The 20,499-nt window shown below is 46.6% G+C and overlaps 1 protein-coding gene across 5 annotated transcripts in view; it reads right to left on the reverse strand.

Annotated features, from left to right (window-relative positions):
- Positions 1–18,342, reverse strand: part of NDRG2 (NDRG family member 2) — a 38,225-nt gene extending 19,883 nt beyond the window's left edge. For 2 of the 5 annotated variants that reach the window (XM_054992603.1, XM_054992606.1), the window contains exons 1-6: positions 18,243–18,342; positions 9,460–9,542; positions 6,136–6,180; positions 3,736–3,841; positions 1,173–1,293; positions 1,006–1,068 (exon numbers count right to left, since the gene is read on the reverse strand). In XM_054992603.1, coding sequence (XP_054848578.1) covers positions 1,006–1,068; positions 1,173–1,293; positions 3,736–3,841; positions 6,136–6,180; positions 9,460–9,537 — 413 coding nt within the window. In that variant the 5' untranslated portion in view covers positions 9,538–9,542; positions 18,243–18,342. Of the gene's footprint in view, positions 1–1,005; positions 1,069–1,172; positions 1,294–3,735; positions 3,842–6,135; positions 6,181–9,459; positions 9,543–18,238 lie in introns of those variants that run through there. The other 3 variants (XM_054992604.1, XM_054992605.1, XM_054992607.1) reach the window with 3 other exon arrangements.
- Between the last annotated feature and the right edge of the window lie 2,157 nt (positions 18,343–20,499).

Below are 20,499 nucleotides of genomic sequence, written 5' to 3' on the forward strand. Positions count from 1 at the left end.
GAGAGTGGGACCCGGACAGAAAGTAACTGAGATCCCAGAGGTGGGTTCTTCCCTGAACTTCACAAGGGAAGAGGAGTAGAAATGCATGGGGCGCCTTTAAAAGGCTGGGAATGAGTGAATTCTGCAGGAAGTGGCCAGGGTCTCCTCGATCAGAAGAATGCTCTTCTTAATTTTAAGAACTCAGTGGAGGTCTGGCATGTGATAAAAATGGAACAGGTTAACACTGTGGCTTCTGTCTCTGAAAGATTCCTTCAGCAGGTCAGCATGAAGCAAAAGACACATCCCTATGGGATCCCGGGTGCCTGCTGGTGGCGGGTAATCGACTGGTGGGAGGTTTTGAGCTGCTTGGAGATCGCCCACCACTGGCAAGCACCTTGGGAACATGTGTGATGTGCACACTCCCAGTGGATTCAATTATGTCCCTTCCGGAAGTGACGTCGTTGCGCCAGCCCCAGAAGTGCTCCTACACTTCACTTGGGGCCGATTTTGGCCCCAAACAGGCCAATTATCAAAGAATCAGCCCCCGTGCAGAATGCAGGAGTGCTCCCACAGTTGATGTGACAATGTCACTTCTAGAAGTGACATCGTCACATTGCCACCAGGAGCATGCATGTGTGAAGAGAAGAAAAAAGTGAGTGCCAGGTCTCCCCCTGCTCCCTCTGGGAGAGTAAAGGGACTTGGTACCCCTGTATAGCCCACTCCACCATGACATCTTTATATTGGAAAAGCTGTACCTGTTGAATTTTCCACATCAAACAGCTGCTAAAGTCCCTCAGCCTCTTTCATGAAAAAAGTGAGTGACCTTATTAGCAGAGTAGGAGGCAGTATCTTTCAATGTTTGCACAGTCCCCAAGTTACTTTATGTGATATGCAGATTCTGAATCCACCTTCCAGAGCGAGCCATTTCTTTTCAGATGCTAATGGAAGATCCAAAATGCTCCTCACCAGATGATGTACTTGCATTGAACCCCAACACTCCTCCCACATTATCTCAACCAGACTCACTTGACATATTGCAGGATGCAGGGTATCATGTCAGCCAGCTGGTCCAGCGAAGGATACTGATACCTAGGCAAAGAAGCAGACAGCAGGGTCTGTGTTAGACAGCTGGATGGTGTCCCCATCACACCCGACCAAGAGGGTGGGACGGGAGTGGGGGCTGGAAGGCTCACCCCAGAGGGAAGGCCGGGGCACCCTCCTCCATGCCCGGCGCGTCCACATGGATCACCACGAAGTTCTTTATGATCTCTTGCATGTCCTCAAAGTGGAAGAGGGTGTCGAAGCACGAATGATCTGGGTGGGAATGGGGGTGAGGAGACAGAAGAAGGGGGTGTCAGGCTAGAAAAGGGCAAGAGGCAGTGTGGTCAGACTGGCAAGGCCCTTTATATATATATTTAAGGGACAGCCTTTTCTGTCGTGAGGTAAAGAGATGCAAGTTTCAAATTACAGTTGCCACTGAAGAGGAGCAAATCATTAAATTCTATAGAATTTTCCGAGAGGCATCTTATGATTTTTCTGCCTCAGGTGCCAAAATATCTCAGGGGGTGTTCAGAGAAGCAGGACTTGTAAGGAATACTAGTGTTGAAAAGAAAGAGATTCTCATTTTTTCCAGGATGAGAGGAACCATTGGCCCTGACGGAGGGCAGTCAAGTTCCACAACAGAGTACAATTTACGTTGGAGGCACAAAAGAACGTACAATCTCCGTGTCAAGTTACAGTCTGACAGTAGAATCTGTGGGGCTGAAAAATTTCAAGATTTGAAGGAGGAAGGAATGAGGGAAGAAGTAGTCAGTGCCCCGCTCCTGAGGAATTGAGGATTCCCTCTCAAGGAAATTTTAATTGACATTTATATTGAAACTGCCTTACAACACATCAGACCATTAATCCATGAAGGACAGTACTGTCTACTCAGGGCCAAGCTACAAGTGACGAATGACACTTGAACAGCAAGTGTATCCCTCCCTGTTCACTTGCCCTCCACTCAATCCACTTGCTGTTCAAGTGTCATTTGTCACTTGTAGCTTGGCCCTCAGACTGGCACCAGCTCTCCAGGGTCTCAGGCAGAGCTCTTTCACATAACCTATTCCCTGGTCTTTTTAACTGCAGGTACCAGAGATCAAACCTGGGGCCTTCTGAACGACAAGCAGTTATTTTAGCACGGAGCCATGGCCCTTCTCCAAAATACTGTATTTTGGCTCCTGAGGGAGCCAAGCTTTTGGCTGAAAAATGGGATAACAATATCACAACATTAAATAATCCCCGAGGTGCAGAATGGACATCACAACCCCTGGTTAATTTATAGTCAAAACAATCTTGCAAGGGAGGGAGATTTGCCAGTTTCCAAGTGGTGTTTGGAGATCTTCTGGAATTACAATTTATCTCCTGGCCTTAGAGAAAATGGCTGCTTTTGGAGTATGGACTCTATGGCATTATAGCCTGTGGAGGTCCCTCTCCTCCTCAAACCCTGCCCTCTCCAGGCTTCAGCTCCCAAATCTCCAGGAATTTCCCAACCTGGAGCTGGCAATCCTAACGGGAGGCCACTGTCATTCCTGCTTTGCACATGGGGAACTAGCCACACACCACACACCTTTTGTACAATTTGTCATCCTTTGGAAATTTTAAATGGTCCCCCACCAACGTTCCTAGAAAGTGTAGAAATCACGCATGCAGTGGAAGAGCTGCTAGCTTCCTCTCTTACTCTTCTTATCCATGATCCCCTGCTCCTCCCAATGCCAAGAGAAAAGTAGCCACATAAAGAGTGTCACAGCTACAAAGTGTGGTTCAAAAGTGGGAAAACCAACCCCACTCCCATCCGATGGTCTGAGATTTTATCAGTACATTCAAGTTCTAAGTCTGCGACTATATAATCTTAAGGACTAGGAGCTTGGCTTTTGTTTTAAATAAAAGCTGCCATTTTTAGAGTGTGGAACAAAAGAGAAAAAGACAGCTGAAAGCACCTCTGTCCTTGTGTGCAGGATTTTTTAAAAGCCCTCTTTAGCCTTTTCTGTTTCAGATATCTTAATCAGACACAGGGTCAAACGAAATGTTCCATTTTTAACTAGCTGGCTCTCAGTCAGATGGCGGCTGCTGGTAACTAAGTTCCCAACCACTGCAGGGGCCCGTGCTGTGGAGAAAGACTGGGTCTCCTCATGCAGTTTTCCTGACTCGAAACAGCCCCCAGGTTTGTAAACTACCCCATTGGGGGATTCACCTCCTCCAGGTCCATTTCAGGTCAGAAAAGAGGATGGGAAGGGGCAGGGTTTTGAGGCTCCAATCCCAATTTTCTTCCTGTTAATTGCTGTCTGACTGAGTTGGGTGGGGGAATCCCAGCACAATTCATTAAAAAGCATGTAGTTTGGCCCAGAACTTCCAATGCAGTAAGTATAGTCAAGCTCTGAGGCAGGTAGGCTATGATTGCTCAAAGCCACCTAATGAGGAAGTTTCAGTTCTTGTGTCTTGCCAAATTCTGATTCTTATCCTTCATTAAAAGGAGTAGGGTTGGGTTTCCGATTATGACGTGTGGAGTAGAGAGCAGGGGAAGAGTAGGAGACACATAAGAAATGTGTATTGTGCACAAATGTCTGGCCACTCCAAACAAGACATTCTTGGGGTTCTTTCAAAAATACAAAATCCTTTGTGTGTTCTGTGACCTGCCCTAACAAGTAAAGTTCCAAGTTCTTTCTTGGAGCTACAAGGATGGGGACCCCCCCCCCCCAGATAGTGTTCCAGTCTTACGATTTTGTCCGACATCGTGGTAGGTGAGGATGGCCGGGCGTTTGGGCTTAGGTGTCCCATGAATGGTGATTGTGACAATCCCATATGGTGTTTCCACTTGGTGTTTCTGGGAAAGAAAAAGGAGGAAAACACACAAGGGTGAATAAATGCAGTGCTGGGGTTACTACTAGTTCCTGCAGGGCACGTTTGCAAAACAGACCCAGCTAGGGAATGTTAATGGAGCCATACTTCAGTGACATATTTTGCATGAGTAAAGACTTAGGTCCAATCCTTGGCTTTTCCATTTAAGGGGTTTCAGAGAGCAGGGCTGAGAAAGAAGATCTCTGGGCAGAGAAACAAAAGAGAAGTGGGCCATGTCAAAACTTGGGGCTAAGCCACATGTTATTTTACTCTGATGTGCAAGGCTGTAGCTATTGGGTGCTTAAAGGCAAAATCAAAACTCTACAAAGCCAACACCGGTCAATCAACTGAACACTAGCCACAATGTTACTGAGTAAGCACTAAAATCAACACACAGAAAGGACCGTTCCCCATCTTACCGCTCCCATGGTACACAGGGGGGGACCCCCCCACACACACTTGGGTCAATATTCAAGACAATCACCTTCTGTTTGGACTTCTAAAAAAAATAACAGTTCATTGTTTATTCTCCTAGCTCTTCCTGCTAAGACATTCTTGTATGCCAGACAAGGGACCTCAGGAAGCAGCCAGAGCAATTTGGCACCTGCTGATATTCCATCCAAGAGCCACAGTGACACAGGTATGAAAAGGGAGACAGGTAGGGACGAAAGAGACAGCAGAGAAGGCAGAAGTAAAGAGCTGAGAGGCAGAGAAGCCAGATTTAAGACCTCCAGGCAAGGCTGCTGCAGCCCAGCAGAGGGAGTGGGGACTAGCAAGAACCTACACAATTTGTAACCCACCAAGCTGAACTAACAGCTGGTAAAGCCCAGGCTCCTGGATGCTCCCTCTTAAGTTCTGGAGTAATATTCAAACCTGGCTGGACATTTTGGTAGAGGTTTCCATCCTCCTCCATCAGGCAAGCCTGGATTTGTTCAGCCTCAGTTCTTTATCTGGAAAATGGGCAAAGGAACGACTTCTCTGGTGCTTTCTGAAAGCTGTTGTTGCATCATCTAACTTTACAAGAATCCTATAATTAAAATGTTGCTCCTGTTTTACAGATTGGGAAAGGGAAACCAAGTGACTGTGCCCTGCCTAAGAGCAGCTAATGAAGTCACACTTAAGCAGCCAGGGGAGTGACCTCATTAGTTGGGCGACAAGCAAATATCCAACAGGTTCTTCCAGCTTGGGATAAAATATGGCTGCCGATGAGCCAAAGGAAAAAAGTAGTCTCTCCTGCTCATGTGCCTTTGAGTGCTGCTGCAGAAACCAGTTAGTGAATCTCTTCACAGCATGGAGCTAAGGCTCTGTTCCCTTGCTAAAGTTTCAGGTCAAGAGGCTTTTTAGAAGCACAGGAGCAACGACATGTAAAAATTTGGCAGCCCTAAGGTATGACAGCAAGGGAAGCTGAAGCTGTTGAAATGCTGCATATTGCACTGCTATGCAAAGCTCCAGAGCGGAGGGAGGTGGCAGCTCTAATTCAAACCCAGATCTGGTTTCCGCATGTCCACCTCACGATCCAAGGAAGAAACTGGCAGATGGCAAATTAGAATAGCGATTAGACTGTTAGAACTGGGAGAAGACAAGCTACAAACTGAAGCCAGCAAACAAAGGAACAAGCTGGGCCGGGAGCCAGAATTCCTAGGCAGGTTGCCATATTTTTCCTGGCAGGGCTTCGGTGCCTTGAACAATTGCACAATGGACAGAAATCCAACCGATGCAACTTTTCTCAGCACAGCAACAGGAAAAGCTCTATTGGTTGAATTTCTACCTCCCACATGGGCTGTCAGAGGCACAGGAATCCTGCCAGAAGGGGAAAAATTGGTGGCAGCTCTAGAGGTGACCCACACATACTCTTGAGGCCTCAAATAGCTCCCAGGAAACGCAGAAGTCATCACACCCAGTTCTGCTTATGCTGACTCACTGAACCTCCCCCACAGCTCGAGAGAATCCAGGACTTATCCTTGGATTGCTGCCTTTCCCCCTGACAGGGGTGTTGCCCCTTCTCAGTTGTTTGACTGACAGGTGTGGCTTTTCCCATCACTATAGTCGCAGACTAGGGAAAGATGCACATACAAGATTTCTTCCTGAGAAATAAACGCTCATATTTCTGTCATCTTCCTTCCTCCTGTGATTATAGATGTGGAAGCATGTGTGACAGGGAACCACCAAGAGCGAAGGGGCAGCTCCTTGCCGTGGCTTTTATAATGTTGGGCAGGGGATTTCTGCAAGCCTGGGGAGAAAAAAAAGCGGTTCTAGGTAGAAGGGAGCAGAGAGATTTACCTGGCCATGTTCCTGCAGAAGTTTGGCTGTTAGCAGTTCAACATCCTAGAACACAGAGAAAGAAAGGGGGAAGAAGACAGACAAAGTGCAAGAAGGTGGGAAGTAAGTAAGGAAAGAAGTATCAGGGTTGGCTTGACAGGGGCGGGTGTGTGTGCATGGAACAAAGTGAGCTGCGGTCTCTACCCTCAGTTGAGATCCTTAAAACTTGGGTTTGTTCTGCAGATGAGACTGCCTTCTGTGGGCAGAAAATTTAGTCTGGATTCAACACCCTAGTCCCTCTGAGTCGCACTGATAGATAAAAGAAACCTGGACCGTGCCAGCTGTTTTTCCAGATGTCCCAGGACTTTCCGGGAACAGCTAGCGACATGCACCTCTCAGCCCAGGTGATACCCCAATATTAGTGGTCCATTTCTAGACCTTCTTGCTGGGAAGTGAATAGTGCCTTATTTAAAAAGGCAGTAACTTCCCTGCAGAGCTCTTCACAATGGCTGAGCAGAGATTGGGGGGACGTTGCCAGCTTGTTTCCCCAATAGGGCTTCTGAGCCTTTAACAGCAGTATGACAGGCAAGCAGAAGCTGAGCACCAGAAACTTTCCCCATCGCTGTACCAGATGTTAAAGTCCCAGGAGCCCAGCCAGGAAAAAAAAATCTACTGGCATGCCCATCACTGGTAGCACGCAAAGCAATTAGATTGACATCTAAATTCAGCTCATAGTTTATTAGCAGAGACATCACAAGATCACTTCAGGAAAGTCAAGTCATGGTATAATTTAGTTTTACTCCATTTGTTTATCTAGAACATTCTACCCACCTGTTGACCAAACTGATCCACTTTCTATTACACTGGCAGGGCAATCCTAAGCAGGTCTGTTCAGAATCCTGCTCAGATCTATTCATCAATTGGGCATACTCCCAGGAAAATGTTCTTAGAAAATTGCACTCTAAAGCAATCACATCAAATTTAATAGAAACTGAAATGCAGAAAACAGTAGGGAAAGCATAGAAATAAAGGGTTGGATCCAACCAGCTTTTCTGCATGCAATAAAGGGAGGTAGGGGCCTTTTGACCACCCAAAAAGGCTATGCTGGGGATCATGGGACCTGCCTGGACAAAAGCCACGTGGAACGGAGGAGGAGGAGAACTGGCAGAGATGGAATGGAAAAGCTGGCTAGATCCAACACAATAAAATCTGATCTGTCCAGGTCCTGGTTAAACAGCATGGCTTAAATTTGGCACCTAAGTAGTAGTAAAGTGAGAGCTTAACTGACATAAGTGGAGGAGGAGTGACATAATAGAGGGGCCACCACAGACAGCACCCTTCCCACAGCAGCCGCTTCCTTCTCTTCAGAAAGTGGAATCCTCAGCTGATGATTTATAAGGAAGATTTATAAGGGTGTTGACAGTCCTTCAGATATCCCAGTAGCAGACTGTTTAAGATTTGATCAATAAAAAAACCTTCATGTTCCTCATATCATTGCCACTTCAAAAGATATGAAGCATGTTTTGATTTACAGATCCCTCAGCTGGATTACTGGGAATAATCGTTTCCATGTACACCATTTCCCTAAATAGTCAAAGCGAGACAAGCATATGGCTTCTCTGGCCTTGGAATATGACTCTCCACTCAAACGCATATTTATCTGTGAATCATCAGAACAGAATTTAAAAGAATTGTGTGTCCATCTAGCACTTGTTTATCCTGCCTTCCCTCCAAAGAGCACAGTGTGACCTACGTAATTCTCTCCTCCGCCTCCATTTTGTCCTTGTGACAATCCTGTGAGGTAAGCTAGGCTGTGAGAGAGTGATTAGCCCAAGGTAAGAAGATGAGTGAGGGATTTGAACCTGAGCCTCTCAGGTCCTACTCCAACACTTTAGTTGTTTTGCCACACTGGCTTCATGGCTGAATGGGGATTTGAGTGTCCTAGGCTGACATTTTAATCACTACAAACCATGCCAGATCTCTCAATACACTTAGGAAAGGGGTGTACATCATCCTACCCCGAGCCAGACCTCCTCATATAGGAACTGTTCTCAGTGGGGCTGCTGGTTTTTCTCAGTTGGCCACTCTAGCTGTGCCTTGAACATCAGCAAGTGATAATGTTCAGCTCTAAGCTCAGAAAAGTTCCACTTTCTAATTCATGCACATCAAAAACTGTGTTAAAGACACAACGACCAGGATGTTGCTTTTTCCAGATCAGTTGACCACCAGAGCTCCAAGTGAGTTTTAAGCCACTTGGTTAGTGTAGCTGTTAAAGTGTTGGAATAGGATCTGGGAGACACAGGTCTGAACCCCCGCTCTGCCATCGAAGCTTGCTTGGATTAGTCTTAAACCTCTTTGGATTAGTCTTAAGCCAACTCACAGGATTGTTGTGAGGATAAAAATGGAACGGAGGAGAATGCTACAAACTGCTTTAGGTTCCTATGGGGGAGAAAAGCAGGGTATAAATGAAGTAAATAAGTTTTACGTTTTTGCAGTTGTACTGCATGGGAATGTTGCACAAAAATACCAGCTTACTAGAAAAGGGAAAAAAATATAACCTGCTGCCTTTCCCTGTCCCATTAACAGAGGCCACCTATGAAAAAACAGAGTGCAACACTTTTCATGCTGATAAGACAGGATAGCCTGCTGATTGCTGTAGATGAAGCAGATGTTCAAAGAACAGCCACAGAGGTTGGTGCAAAAGTTGGCAGCCTGCCCACTGAATAAATGCAGGCATTTGATTTGACTTCAGCGGTCTTATTAAATCTCTCTGATCAACCATCACTGATTTTAGATACAGATCTAACTACTGTTTGTTGCAAATTGACACTTCCTGAGCGGGGGTTAAGATAAGAGAGCCTGAGCAGCAGGCATGGCAGAGGCCTGCTATTTCTCTCTCTCAGTGCTTCAAAGGGCTTAAAAAGAGAGGCATCAGGTCTTGGAGGAGGTCATGGAATCCTATAGAACTGGTCCTACAGAGCTTGGGGCAGCTGGTTCCAGATGCTCTTTTCAAGTTCTAAGGGAGGACCGTAGATCATTGGCAATGTACTCTTTGCACAGAGAAAATCCCAGGTGCATCCACCCAGCTAAAAAGATCTCAGCCGGAGGAACTGGGAAAGACTTCTGTCTTCAGCCTAGAAAGCCTGGTCCTGGTTGCAGCTAAATATTGGGCTAGAAGGACCAAGGGTCTGATTCTTTACGGCAGCTTCCAATGCACCTGCACCAACAACCCACTTTAGATGGGAAGGAGGAAGAAGGGAAACAGAGGAAACTGGAAGACCCAAGGAACATTGGTGGGAAGGGAGTTGCACAGGGAAGATGGAGGAATTCCATCCTTTTGCTGACCTTGCCCGGATCAGGTCCTCCTGGGGCCTTCAGAAGCGGCTTCTCCTCCGTGATCTGCACCTCTTGGAGTTCCGTCATGGCACCTGGAGCAAAAGACACAAATATCAAGCTCCTTGTTGGCCAAGAGATTTTAGAATCTGTTAAACTATGGTTTAAGAATGGGATTCCATTCCAATCAGTCCCCAAAGATGACCTAGATCCAGTCAGCTTTCCCACTCTATCTCACCCAATTCACCTCCCAACTACAATCTTTGTCTCACATGACTTTGCCCACCCCAGCCTCTTGGTATCCAGCGCAGTCTTTTGGGGTTGTCAGAGGGGACACTTCCTGCTATTTTCACAGTAGAAAAGGAGGTTGGCCCCACCAGACACATTATCTCAGGGACAGTTTGCACGTACGCATGTATCACTGAATGATACACCACCAGGCGACAAAAGAGCTAAGAATCACAGATCGAATTTCCGTAGCCCCTCCAATGCTATTCTTTCCAGAGGCATCAGTTCACACATTCAGTTCCCAGCCCCCAAGTGCAGGTAATCAAGTGAAGTAGACGGGGGTGTATGAACCAGCTCACATTCTTGAACTTAGCCTAGCAAGGAAATGAATGCAGTCCTGGATCAAAGGTGTTTTCACCTTTGCAAACTTTGAATGTAGGACTGAAAACTCTCCATAACCGGTTCAATACCAAGTTCAATTACAGGTGCAGGAGTTTCTAGAATTAACTTACTACCTTTCTCCCCTAGATATTTCTTGTTGAATTATGCAGACTTCCTTTCCAAGAATTTGTTTTAAATGCTGTAACTTCTACAAGATTAGTTTTTGCTTAATAATGAGAAAGGAACATAACTCCAAATAAAGAGGAGCGGTTGGAGAATTTGTACAGTTGAGTAAACTAACCTGTACGTTGCATGATAAAAAGTTAAATAAGTTTGATAAATGGAAAGTTATTCTGATTGGTGTGGTGAAGTGTACTTAATAACATATATACGGTTTGTTTATAGAACTGAAGATGAATTTGTAAAACTTCGTATTCAACTTTTTGACTGAACAAAATTACTAAAAATTTTAAAAATTGCACCAAAAAAATCAGAAAAAAAGATGAAGAATAATTTGGTTTAAACACCATTTATGGAACTAGCCACAATCTACATACCACTAATAAATACCATTTATCATTTACAGATTTTTGTTCAACTTTTATTATAGCTGACACCACGACAACCTTGTAAGGAAAACCACTCTCATTTTAGACACAAAGGCAGCCACAGAGAGGAAATATCAACTTGCCAAGGACAAACAGGAGCTATAAAATATTGTAACTATTTTTAGGCTTATCTGGATAGTATGTTAGTATGTGGATAGTATGGTATGTTTTTATTCCTTTTCTCTTTTTTGTTGTGGCAGTTAATAAATTTTAATTTATTATTTTTTAAAAAAATTAAATGGTCTTAATTTTTGTTGCTCTATCTTGGTAGACAGAATATTTAGGGAAAATACACTTTTAAATTATTTTCATCTCATTTGTGTATATGATGGCATGCTTGCTATTTTATGTTGTTGCTTGGACTGTGGTTTGTTTAGCACAGACGCTGTGGTTGCTTTGGAGGAAGCGGTGATTCCTGGAGAAGAAACCCATCTCTCATTTTACAGGTGGAAGAACTGAGGCTGAAAGAAAACAGCTGCTTCAAGACAGCACAATGAGTCCACAAAAGAAGTGGACAGCACAGGCCTTGTATACCGAAATCTTTTGCTTATGTAACTCGAATGTGAATGAGGCCTCATCTAAATAGCTACTCCTTGGCAGGGGGCCAGGGCTTGCCCAACAGCACAAGTAAACAACACAGTTGCTTGGGGCATCAATATTTCGGGGTGTGTGTGTTGTGTGCCGGTGAAACAGAACCCATTGGAGGTCACGGCACAATCCGCAGAAGGGCCAGTTGTGTACAATGGGAAATTTTGTGCCCCGTAACTCTTTGTAACATTTCAAGTGACCTAAAGGTGCATCTCCCAGTTGACACAACAACAGAACTACTTGGCAGGACTATAGCTGGCTTTCCTGACAAGCCAAGGCTTCCTTTCAGGTGGGGCGTCTAAGAAACGAATAGAAAGATCAGTCATTTTCTGAGAACCGACAAGGCACTCCAACAAGCCTCTTGCCAAGCTCACAAGTGCACCGTAGTGTTTGCATTAGAAACTTGATAACAGCTATTATTTTCTTCACATTTATTAAGCTCAGAAGTTTTTACTATACCTACTTATGACGAACATCTTCCTTAAATAAACAAACGATTCCTTAACTTTCACCTTTCAGCCATAAACAGTGCAATCCTAAGCAGAGTTACTCCAGTCTAAGCCCACTGAAATCAATGAGCTTAGACTTGAGTAATTCTGTTTAGGATTGCACTGTAAGTGCCCTGCCAAGGTCACAAGTATAGTAGCAAAAGGGTCGCCACCAATATAAACATTTGAGAATGACTACAATCGAGGGAATCTTGGGTTGACAAAAATCAGCGGGTCATGCTGTTGGAGTTTGGGGGACTACTTCTTTTTTAGGAGGGGTCATAAGTCACTTCCAGTGACTTCTAACCATGCACACACACCCTTCTATAAAACAGCCAAAATAAAATGCAAGTCCAGTGGCACTTTAAAGACTATCAATGTTTATTTCAATATGAGGTTACATGAGTCACAGCTTTCTTCCTCAGATATGTGGAACTGAGCTAAAAAGAGCCAGTCAGATTTTATATAAAAGCTGTAACATAATACATTTTAAAAAGGTGATCTTACAAAAAAGTTCTTCAATGGGGCAAATCAATGCTACAGGTGTGATGGTGCACTTCCTGACCCAACCGGTGTACAGCCCCTTGGTCTACTTGCTCAAGGCCACAGAACATTCCGGGTCACCTCTGTCCTGGTGGCATAAGCAAGGCTTATTAATACTTGAGGGAGTACATACATAACCAAGTAGGACAACGGTGAATTTGAATGACATGGAGAATAGATCCATCAATGGCCACTAACCATGCTGACTAAAGGGAACTTCCATATCCAGAGGCAGTAAACCTTTGAATACCAGTTTTAGAGAACCTTTATGGGTTGTTTATTGGTCCTCCAGGGGGAATAGTTGGCTGTTATGGGAAACAGTATGTTGATGGACCTCTGGTCTGATGCAGCAAGCTCTTATGTTCTTATAACTGTGGGCTTCAAATGGATGCATCTGACGAAGAAAGCTGTGGTTCTCAAAAGCTTATGCTACAATAAAGTTGGTTAGTCTTAAAAGTGCTGCTGGACTCTTTACTATTTCGGTGATATCAGTGAAAAGGGAACACCAACCTACACACAATAGGCCTGTTATCTCCTGCGTTTGTTCTCTCAACCAAAATTCAAGGGAACTCAAATTTACCAGACAGGCGGATTCTGTGAGAATATGCAAATTCACAGACAACTGGTTTATTTTTGCATAATTCATTTCAGCACCTGTAATAAATGAAGAGGGGTGAAGAGTTCGTTTGGTAACTGACTTTCTCCCCACGCCTCAGGTAGGTTCTGAAGTCTCCCACGCCTGCCTGCTCCTAACCCTTATTTCCATGTCTGCTTTTCCTGGCAGGGATATGTAATGGTTGGAATATTAAGTTCAGTTCCATGAAACCTAAACCTTATGCCCATACAACTTGATTAAAACAAAAAACAATTCCTACATGTTTCCGTTTAAGTAAGATTTAAAAAACCCAATATAGTAGGTTGAATGTAGCACAAACATTTCCACGGGAGCAAAGACTTCTGCCCACACAGCCTGACATTCTCTACACCTCCTGCCTATATCAGCCCCTAATGCCCCTTTAAATCCTGTTCTGGGGGGAAGGGCAAGGAAGCCCCCCAGGATCAAGATTTTAGGGGGCATTGCAGGATGCCATGGGAGGGTGTGTGTGTTGAGAACGTTGTACATCTTGGACATAAGTCCCTGCACTTGTGCTGGATCCGACCCTGTGTCTATCTTCAAAAATAATCTAGTCTTAAATACCAGGTTTTTACAGTCTATACTTGCAACCTTTTAAAAGTGAACCATGATAATTTATCACACAACGGGGAGTTAAAGGCCGTTTTTATTTTTGAAAAAAAGAAAGGACCCTGGAGAAAAACAGATTTCTGTGGTTAAACATTATAATTGACATGAGGCCATGTATTTATTAGAGTGAACTTCCGAATGGACCTGCAGAATACCAGATCAGCACAGGTGCTGCCTTTTCTGTAGCATCATTAAAAGAGACCGTATGGGCAATCTTGTACTCCCCTTTGATGTCCTCCAACTATCCATGTTCTGCTATGTGCTCTCTTCTTCCAGTTATGAATATTTATGACTCAGTTGACCAAAAAGCATGGACATCCATGTTCCATCTCATTGAGGAACATTATTTTGCCAAGTAACTACCAGACCTTGTTTATTGAATGTTCTGGACAGTTACTTCTGAGTAAATGTGCATAGGATGAAGTCGTAAATCTTTCTTCAGTGGGACTGAATCCCACTTTAGTGTGCATGGAATGTTTTCAAGTAGCTGATCTTGCTTAGTGTCCTTATATGAATACAGCAGGATCCAAACAGAACGCTATCTCCTTTAAGCGGTATAATTCTGCAGAGCAAAAGGCACATTGGCTGCCTGCCCAAAGGTTTTGGATTATGTCCCTAGATTGTATCAAAGCTCGATTTAAATCAGTCTTTTTTTTCCCCCGAGTGATTTAAGTCAATCCACTGCCTCCATGTAGGAAAAATGTTATATGCAAAATGGGATTAAGCCACAAAGCTCCTTAGGTGGGTTTGGCAGAATGACCTGCTGTCTCCCGGGGTGATTCACATGTGCTTGTGTCACCACTTGATCTCTCAATATCAGATGAGCGGCAACTGAATGTGTGAACTGCCTTCTCTGAAAAGTCTCCAGAGGTGATATGTAGGTCCTACCTGTGAAAGCTCCATTCCCACATGCAAGTCATATTGATGTGAGACTGCAGTCATTTGATAAGAAAACATGTGAACCGGCCCTTCAGCCCAGTCTATCTTCTGGGTTGCATTGTAAAGAGAAGGATTGTGAGGCCTATTGTTATGACTCACACATTACTGAATACAATACATGGGGTAGGGGTGTGTCTACGTACACACTGCCTACACTCACAGATCTTGATGAATATTTTGGGTTGACAAACTGACTTTTCCCCAGCCTGGGGCACCCTGAATAGCAAAAGCATCGACACACACGGCACCTAGCCCCTCAAAACAAAGAACAATGCTCCTAAGAACTTGAACCTCCTAAAGCCCTAACCTACGCTTGCTCTCCTGTCAGGCAGAAGCAGCACTGAAGTAAAGAAAGACACAAGAGTCTCAGGCCTGAACTCTGGGATTCGATCCTCTTTAGGGCAGCGGCTACCCCTCCCCCCTCCCCCTGATAGATTACTTGGGAATACTTGCATGCCCTATCATGCCATTGAAGGATTTTTCAAAAATTGGAATTATATTTCAAGAACAGGAAAGAAAACAGAGTGCAAGGGGGGCGGGCGAAGGATGACTAAGCATCCCCCCCCTCCCTTACCAACTCAACTTCCCTGCCAATGCTGGGAAGAGAACCTAGCAGTTCTGGCTCCCTTCCCTCCCTCCTCCCATCTTTTGGTGACATGCCATCGCTGACACTGAGGCTGCCTCCCCAGAGCCCAAGAACTGCAGGCAGAGCCCCCTTTCCAGGTGCCACGGCTGGCTTCCACTCTGTCCTCTAGCCAAGGATCTCCCCTCCTGGGCCATAAATAGCTACTTGGATCACGCAGACCTTGGGCAGTGATCCAGTTCCCCTGGGGCTCTTTGCCACTCTGGGGCCCTTAACGGGGCCTGTGAGGAACAGACAGAAGATAATTCCTCTGGACACCTCCAAAGGAGAAATCCTGTACATAAAAGAAACCCTGGGCATATGGTATACCAAGAGCTGAAAACAGGAAAAGCAGAAGGCCAGGACGGCGCAAAAGAAAGCCCAGAGGATTCTGGGCTCCTAGCCTCATTCTTTCTCACTGCCTGATGGATTGGCATTTCTACAGTCGTCACCACCACCCCACCCCCAACCTGGGCTTCACCAGCTGAATCACATGCCAACAGGTGCAGCTTTCTGGCAGGGAGTTGCACTGGTGGAAGAAAGTACCACCTGTTGAATATATGCCTGCTTGGCAGCTGTTAAAGGCACAGGAGCTTGCCAGGAATGAAGTTTCCATCCACGGAGCCAGCATAGCATGAACAGCGTATGAAGGAACGGCACAATTTAAGGTAGTCAAAGGTAGGGAATTTTCTGCATCCTCCTCCTGTCTCTCTCACGCAGCCCAGTTTGATCCAGCTCCCCTAGACTTTAATTCCTTGCCCATTTCCACAGCCAGTTCTCAGCCTTAGGAAATGTGAAAGGACTGCCACTAAGCATGTGTTAAATTAATTCCCCGCCATTCTATCTTAGTGTTAAAAGCAGATGTGAGTTCCAGCAAGTCCCATAAGGTGCTAGCATCCATCCCACCAAGCTAGATGCAGACTGCCTCTTGAGCACCCCCCCCCCTTCTCTGCAGTCCCATGGATGCTGTGTCCTGGCTGGGTCATCTGACAGCCTGTGTTTGGCTCAGTGGATCACAAGTTCTGCATTCACGTGCCCCAACTCAGCATCTGTGCGGTCCAACATAAAAGAAAAATAATTTATCCAGCACCTGAGATGTGTGCGTGGGGGTGTCATAACCAAGATTAGGCTCTGTCAAGGCTCTCCTTCTGCCATGCACGCACACACCCCTCCTGCTCTTGCACTACAACATGCCAATTGCTCTCCAGTCTTTTTGGTTTAGAAGTTAGATCACTCTGCAAGAAGACTTCCTTAATTCAAATTCAGGTCCAGTAGCACCTTAAAGGCCATCTTAATTTCTGACAATCAAAGTTCATCCCCTGGAAACTGGGTTGGTCTTTAAGGTGCCATTGGCCCCAAATCTTGCTCTTCTCCCACAGATCGACATGACTACACGCCTGAACCTTCCTTGATTCAGTCCTTCACATCTGGTGCGATGAGACGGTTTGCCCAAGAGATAGAGCCAGGAAGCCCTCTGCTGTGGACAGGCTCTGGGCATGTGGGGGGGGGGGGCGTTCCTAGTACTTTCAAACCCCACTCAGAGTGCCTGGCAAGGCAGTGGAGCAGTGTGGTGGCATGTTGGGGGTGTGTACGTGTGCAGATATTATCAGTCCACACAATGTCAGCAGACAGAGAGCTTCCTGGAGGACTACAGGTTCAAACACAGGGAGTTTCTCTGTGCCAGGAACTTTTGGCGCACGCTGTGCCAGCAGTCCTTGGCACCCACACCACATGCATAGGAAAGACAGGCACACACCTGCAGCTAAGCCTACCTTTGCTGCTGGAACATGAAGCAAAACAATCGCCCCACAGAGGGGGCCTCTTTAGAGCTCGGGGGGCCTATCCTTGACCCTAGCTGGGCAGGACACTTGCTCCGTTCTCAGAGGAGGAATAAAGAGCCAAGAGTCCACAATCTGAAATCTTCTACATTCACGCCTCACAAAGTAGACCCCTTCCCCAGTCCCCATGACTCCTCTCCCTCAGCGAGATCCTTCTGAGCCTAACCCAATTTCCCTCCCAATTTCCCTCTTCCTCCGTGCCCTGCATATCCCTCCCAGAGGCCTGAGGCACTAGGGCTCACTAGGGCTCCCGGTCCACCTGCCGCTTCCAAGCAACCCAGGCATCCCGGTCTGGGCGTTCAGTGCCCTCACATAGAACCCAGAAGTCCGGGCTGCCACACTGGCTTCCTGCACCGGATTGTTGCGTACAGAAAACAAAACAAAACAAGCCCTCCCTGGTCCCGGCTCCTCTCGCTCTCTCCTCCTCAGCTCCAGAAAATCCAAGAATCCCCCCCCCCATCTCACTCTACCTGCTTCTGAGTCCCCACACCCCCTCTGCTTTGGGGCTCTCTCAGCAGCATCGGGCCCACACGCCCAGCACCCTCCCCTTCCACGGCACTCCCTCCAAGAGAACCCAGGAATCCGAGACTGCAAGGACCCCCCCCCCCATTCCTCTAGCTGAAAATCCTCTTAATCCCTTCTCCAGCAGTAGGCAAAGATCCCTCGACCCGTCCCCCAACCCTCTCCTCTCCTGCAACCCGACAGACTCCCCCCCCCACTGGCGTCAAGCCCCACCTCCCCATCCAAGCCCCACGGACCTGGTGCCTGAGGGGGTTTGACCCCGGGGGTGGGTGAAAGAGCGAGGAGCGCTTCGCACCGGGAGTGTTTTTCCATTTGACATTTGAGTCCGCGGCTCGTGTCAGTTGCAAAAGCGACGCGAGGAAGCGAGGCAGGAAATCAAAGCCAAGCAGATCACCGCGCGAGTAGGAGGGGGAGGGAAGGGAGGGGACCCCCGACGCCCCCCGGGGTATTTCCACCCGAAGAACAACAAACACTGTTTTCACTGGTTTTTTTTTTAAAGGGAGTGGAGGATTCCTTTGTATAACCTACTGCGGGGATGAAGGACACCGGATTTGGGTGGCGGAGAAGGAGGGGAAGGGAGATGGCATAAAGGGCGCTTAATCCCCTCCTAAGTGGGCAACATCTGGCAACAGATCTCCCCCCCCCCCCTTTCGGGGTGCCTGGAAGGATCAAAGGAGACAGAGGCAAACAAGGGGCGGGGGGAGACAGAAAGAGCAGGTTCGCCTTGGGAATGGCAGCCAGGCCCGCACACGCCCCCTCCCGAAAATCTGTCCCCCCCCCGCGGCTGGTACCCACTGTCCGTGCGTCTGTCTGCGGCGGCCGCCCTGCTCGCGCTGGGTCGCTCCGTCTGTCCTTCCACCTTCACTTGCCTTTGACTCTCTGACTGCAAACACCACCTCCCTCCCCCACCCCAGGGAGAGACCCCTCCCCCCCAATCCCCTCCCCCCAGCTCCGCCTCTGCCAATCCGGACTGCCAACAAGGAAGGGGAAGGGGGTGGGGGGAGGAGATCGGTGGAGGGGAGGCGGCAGCGCAGAGGCGACCATCTTGCCCCCAAGCCTGGCAACAAAAGGGACCCCCCTCTCGGCTCCGAGCCCCTCTTTGGCAGAGATTCAGCCGCCAAGGGACTTTTGCACGCAGCGAGACAAAATGTTGCTAAACGAGCGGGGAAGCGGAGAGGCAGCGCCCCCTGCAGGCAGCGCGTCCCCCCGCCACCTCCCCTCCGCCCGAAAGGGGCATCCCGAACAAAAACAAGCCCTCCGAATCGAGCTTGGCTTTGCAGTAACGAAGACGAAGCTGCGTTTAAACCCCCAGGCTCGGCCCCAAGAAGAACCTGTTTGGGGAAGGGGGTGGAATAGAAAAGCCTCACTAGCATTACAGAGTACGCTTGCCAACTCTGGCTTGGTAAATTCCGGGACATTTAGAGAAGGTGCCTGGGCAAGATGGCATTTAGGAAGGTGATGGAATGTCATTTTAGGACATCCGTTTCTCCTAGACTTTATGATAGTTTTTGGTGGGTAGCCGTGTTGGTCTGCAGTCGAAGAGGAAGATACAGATCCAATAGCACCATATAGACCAACTTGATTTCCAAGGTCTTTCGTTGGTCTTTAAGGTGCGTCTTGCGTCTTGCAGTCTGGCCTCCAATGCTGCTATTTCCTTCAGTGGAACTGATATCTGCAGGCTGGAGATCAGTTGTAATTCCAGGAGATCTTCAGGCTCCACCTGGAAGTTGGCAGCCATAGACTATTTCGATTCCAACTGTTGAGCTGAAATACACTGTATTTGAACTCAACAGTTGGAATCGGATTTCACCTTCCTAAAACTGAGATGGGCAACCAAGTAATGTTCCGTTTGTTCAATGGGAACTGCCTCCAAAATCTGCTCTCTTGTTTTCAGATTTCCTCCTTAACTCTAGTTGGGAGAGTTGTTTGCCTTTCCTCGGGGAAGGAGGAACAAGCACTCTGCACATGCTCTGAGGTGCTCTCCAATACCATGGCTGTTTCCGCACAGCTTACCTCAACCCGGAACGCTGCGCAACATGCGGGAAAAAACGCGGAAGATCGCGTTTTCTCGCACGAGTTTTGCGCGATGTTGCACAATCTTCCGTGGTTTTTGCGCGATCTTCCGCGGTTTTTTCGGCATGTTGCACAGCGTTCCGGGTTGAGGTAAGCCGTGCGGGAAACGGCTCATGACCCAACCATAATGAGGAGAAGAGGCTCCAGCGTTAAACCCTTAGAATGCCTGGGGACTGGGTTTCCATGACAGATGTTGTGGTTTCCTGGTAAGCTCCAAGGCCTGGAACAATTCTTTCATCTTGTCTGCAACACCCATTTTTTAAAAAAAACAGCCAGAAGATTTACCAACATCCAATGGATGAACTTGAATTAACACAAGACACCCAGATTCAAACTCTAGCTTATCTGTTAGCTCTATTTTTTAAAAATCCTTTTCTCCTTCGAGATCATAAGGAAATCTTGCAGTCCTACCCATATTGACACAGAAATCGCCTATTGGTTAACACTCAAGTAAGCGAACACGGAGTGGTTAGAGAGTCTGGCTCAAATCCTTATGGGATTTGGCCGGCTCAAATCCTTACGGGCCAGTCACACCGCATAATTTACCTCACAGAGTTGTTGTGAGAATAAATGAAGAAAAGGAGAATGTTGTAAGCTTCTTTGGGAAGAAAAGTAGGGTAAAGGTATCCAAATTAAGAAGTGTCAGTTTCAAACAAGTAGAATTGCCTTCTTGGTAGTTCCAGTTCTTTATCTTTTCTAGTTGAACCTGAGCATTTTAAAGAAGCGATTTCAAGATTTCCAGTGAAGTGGATGGGGGTAGAACAGAAATCAAATCCAAAATTTAACCAAAATATGGTAGAGTTTGAACTTTATTACTTTTCAAAATATCACTTCTAAATTTTAGATTTGAGTGGTTCATTTAAAAAGTAAATTCTTGTAAATTAGTTTTAAAACAAACTTGTCAGTTTAGTATATTTATACCCTATTTCCCCCCTATGACTTCTAAATTAAACAGCATCCACAATCATGACGCTGAAAA

This window comes from Eublepharis macularius, chromosome 12 (assembly GCF_028583425.1).
Source record: "Eublepharis macularius isolate TG4126 chromosome 12, MPM_Emac_v1.0, whole genome shotgun sequence".
Lineage (NCBI taxonomy): Eukaryota > Metazoa > Chordata > Lepidosauria > Squamata > Eublepharidae > Eublepharis > Eublepharis macularius.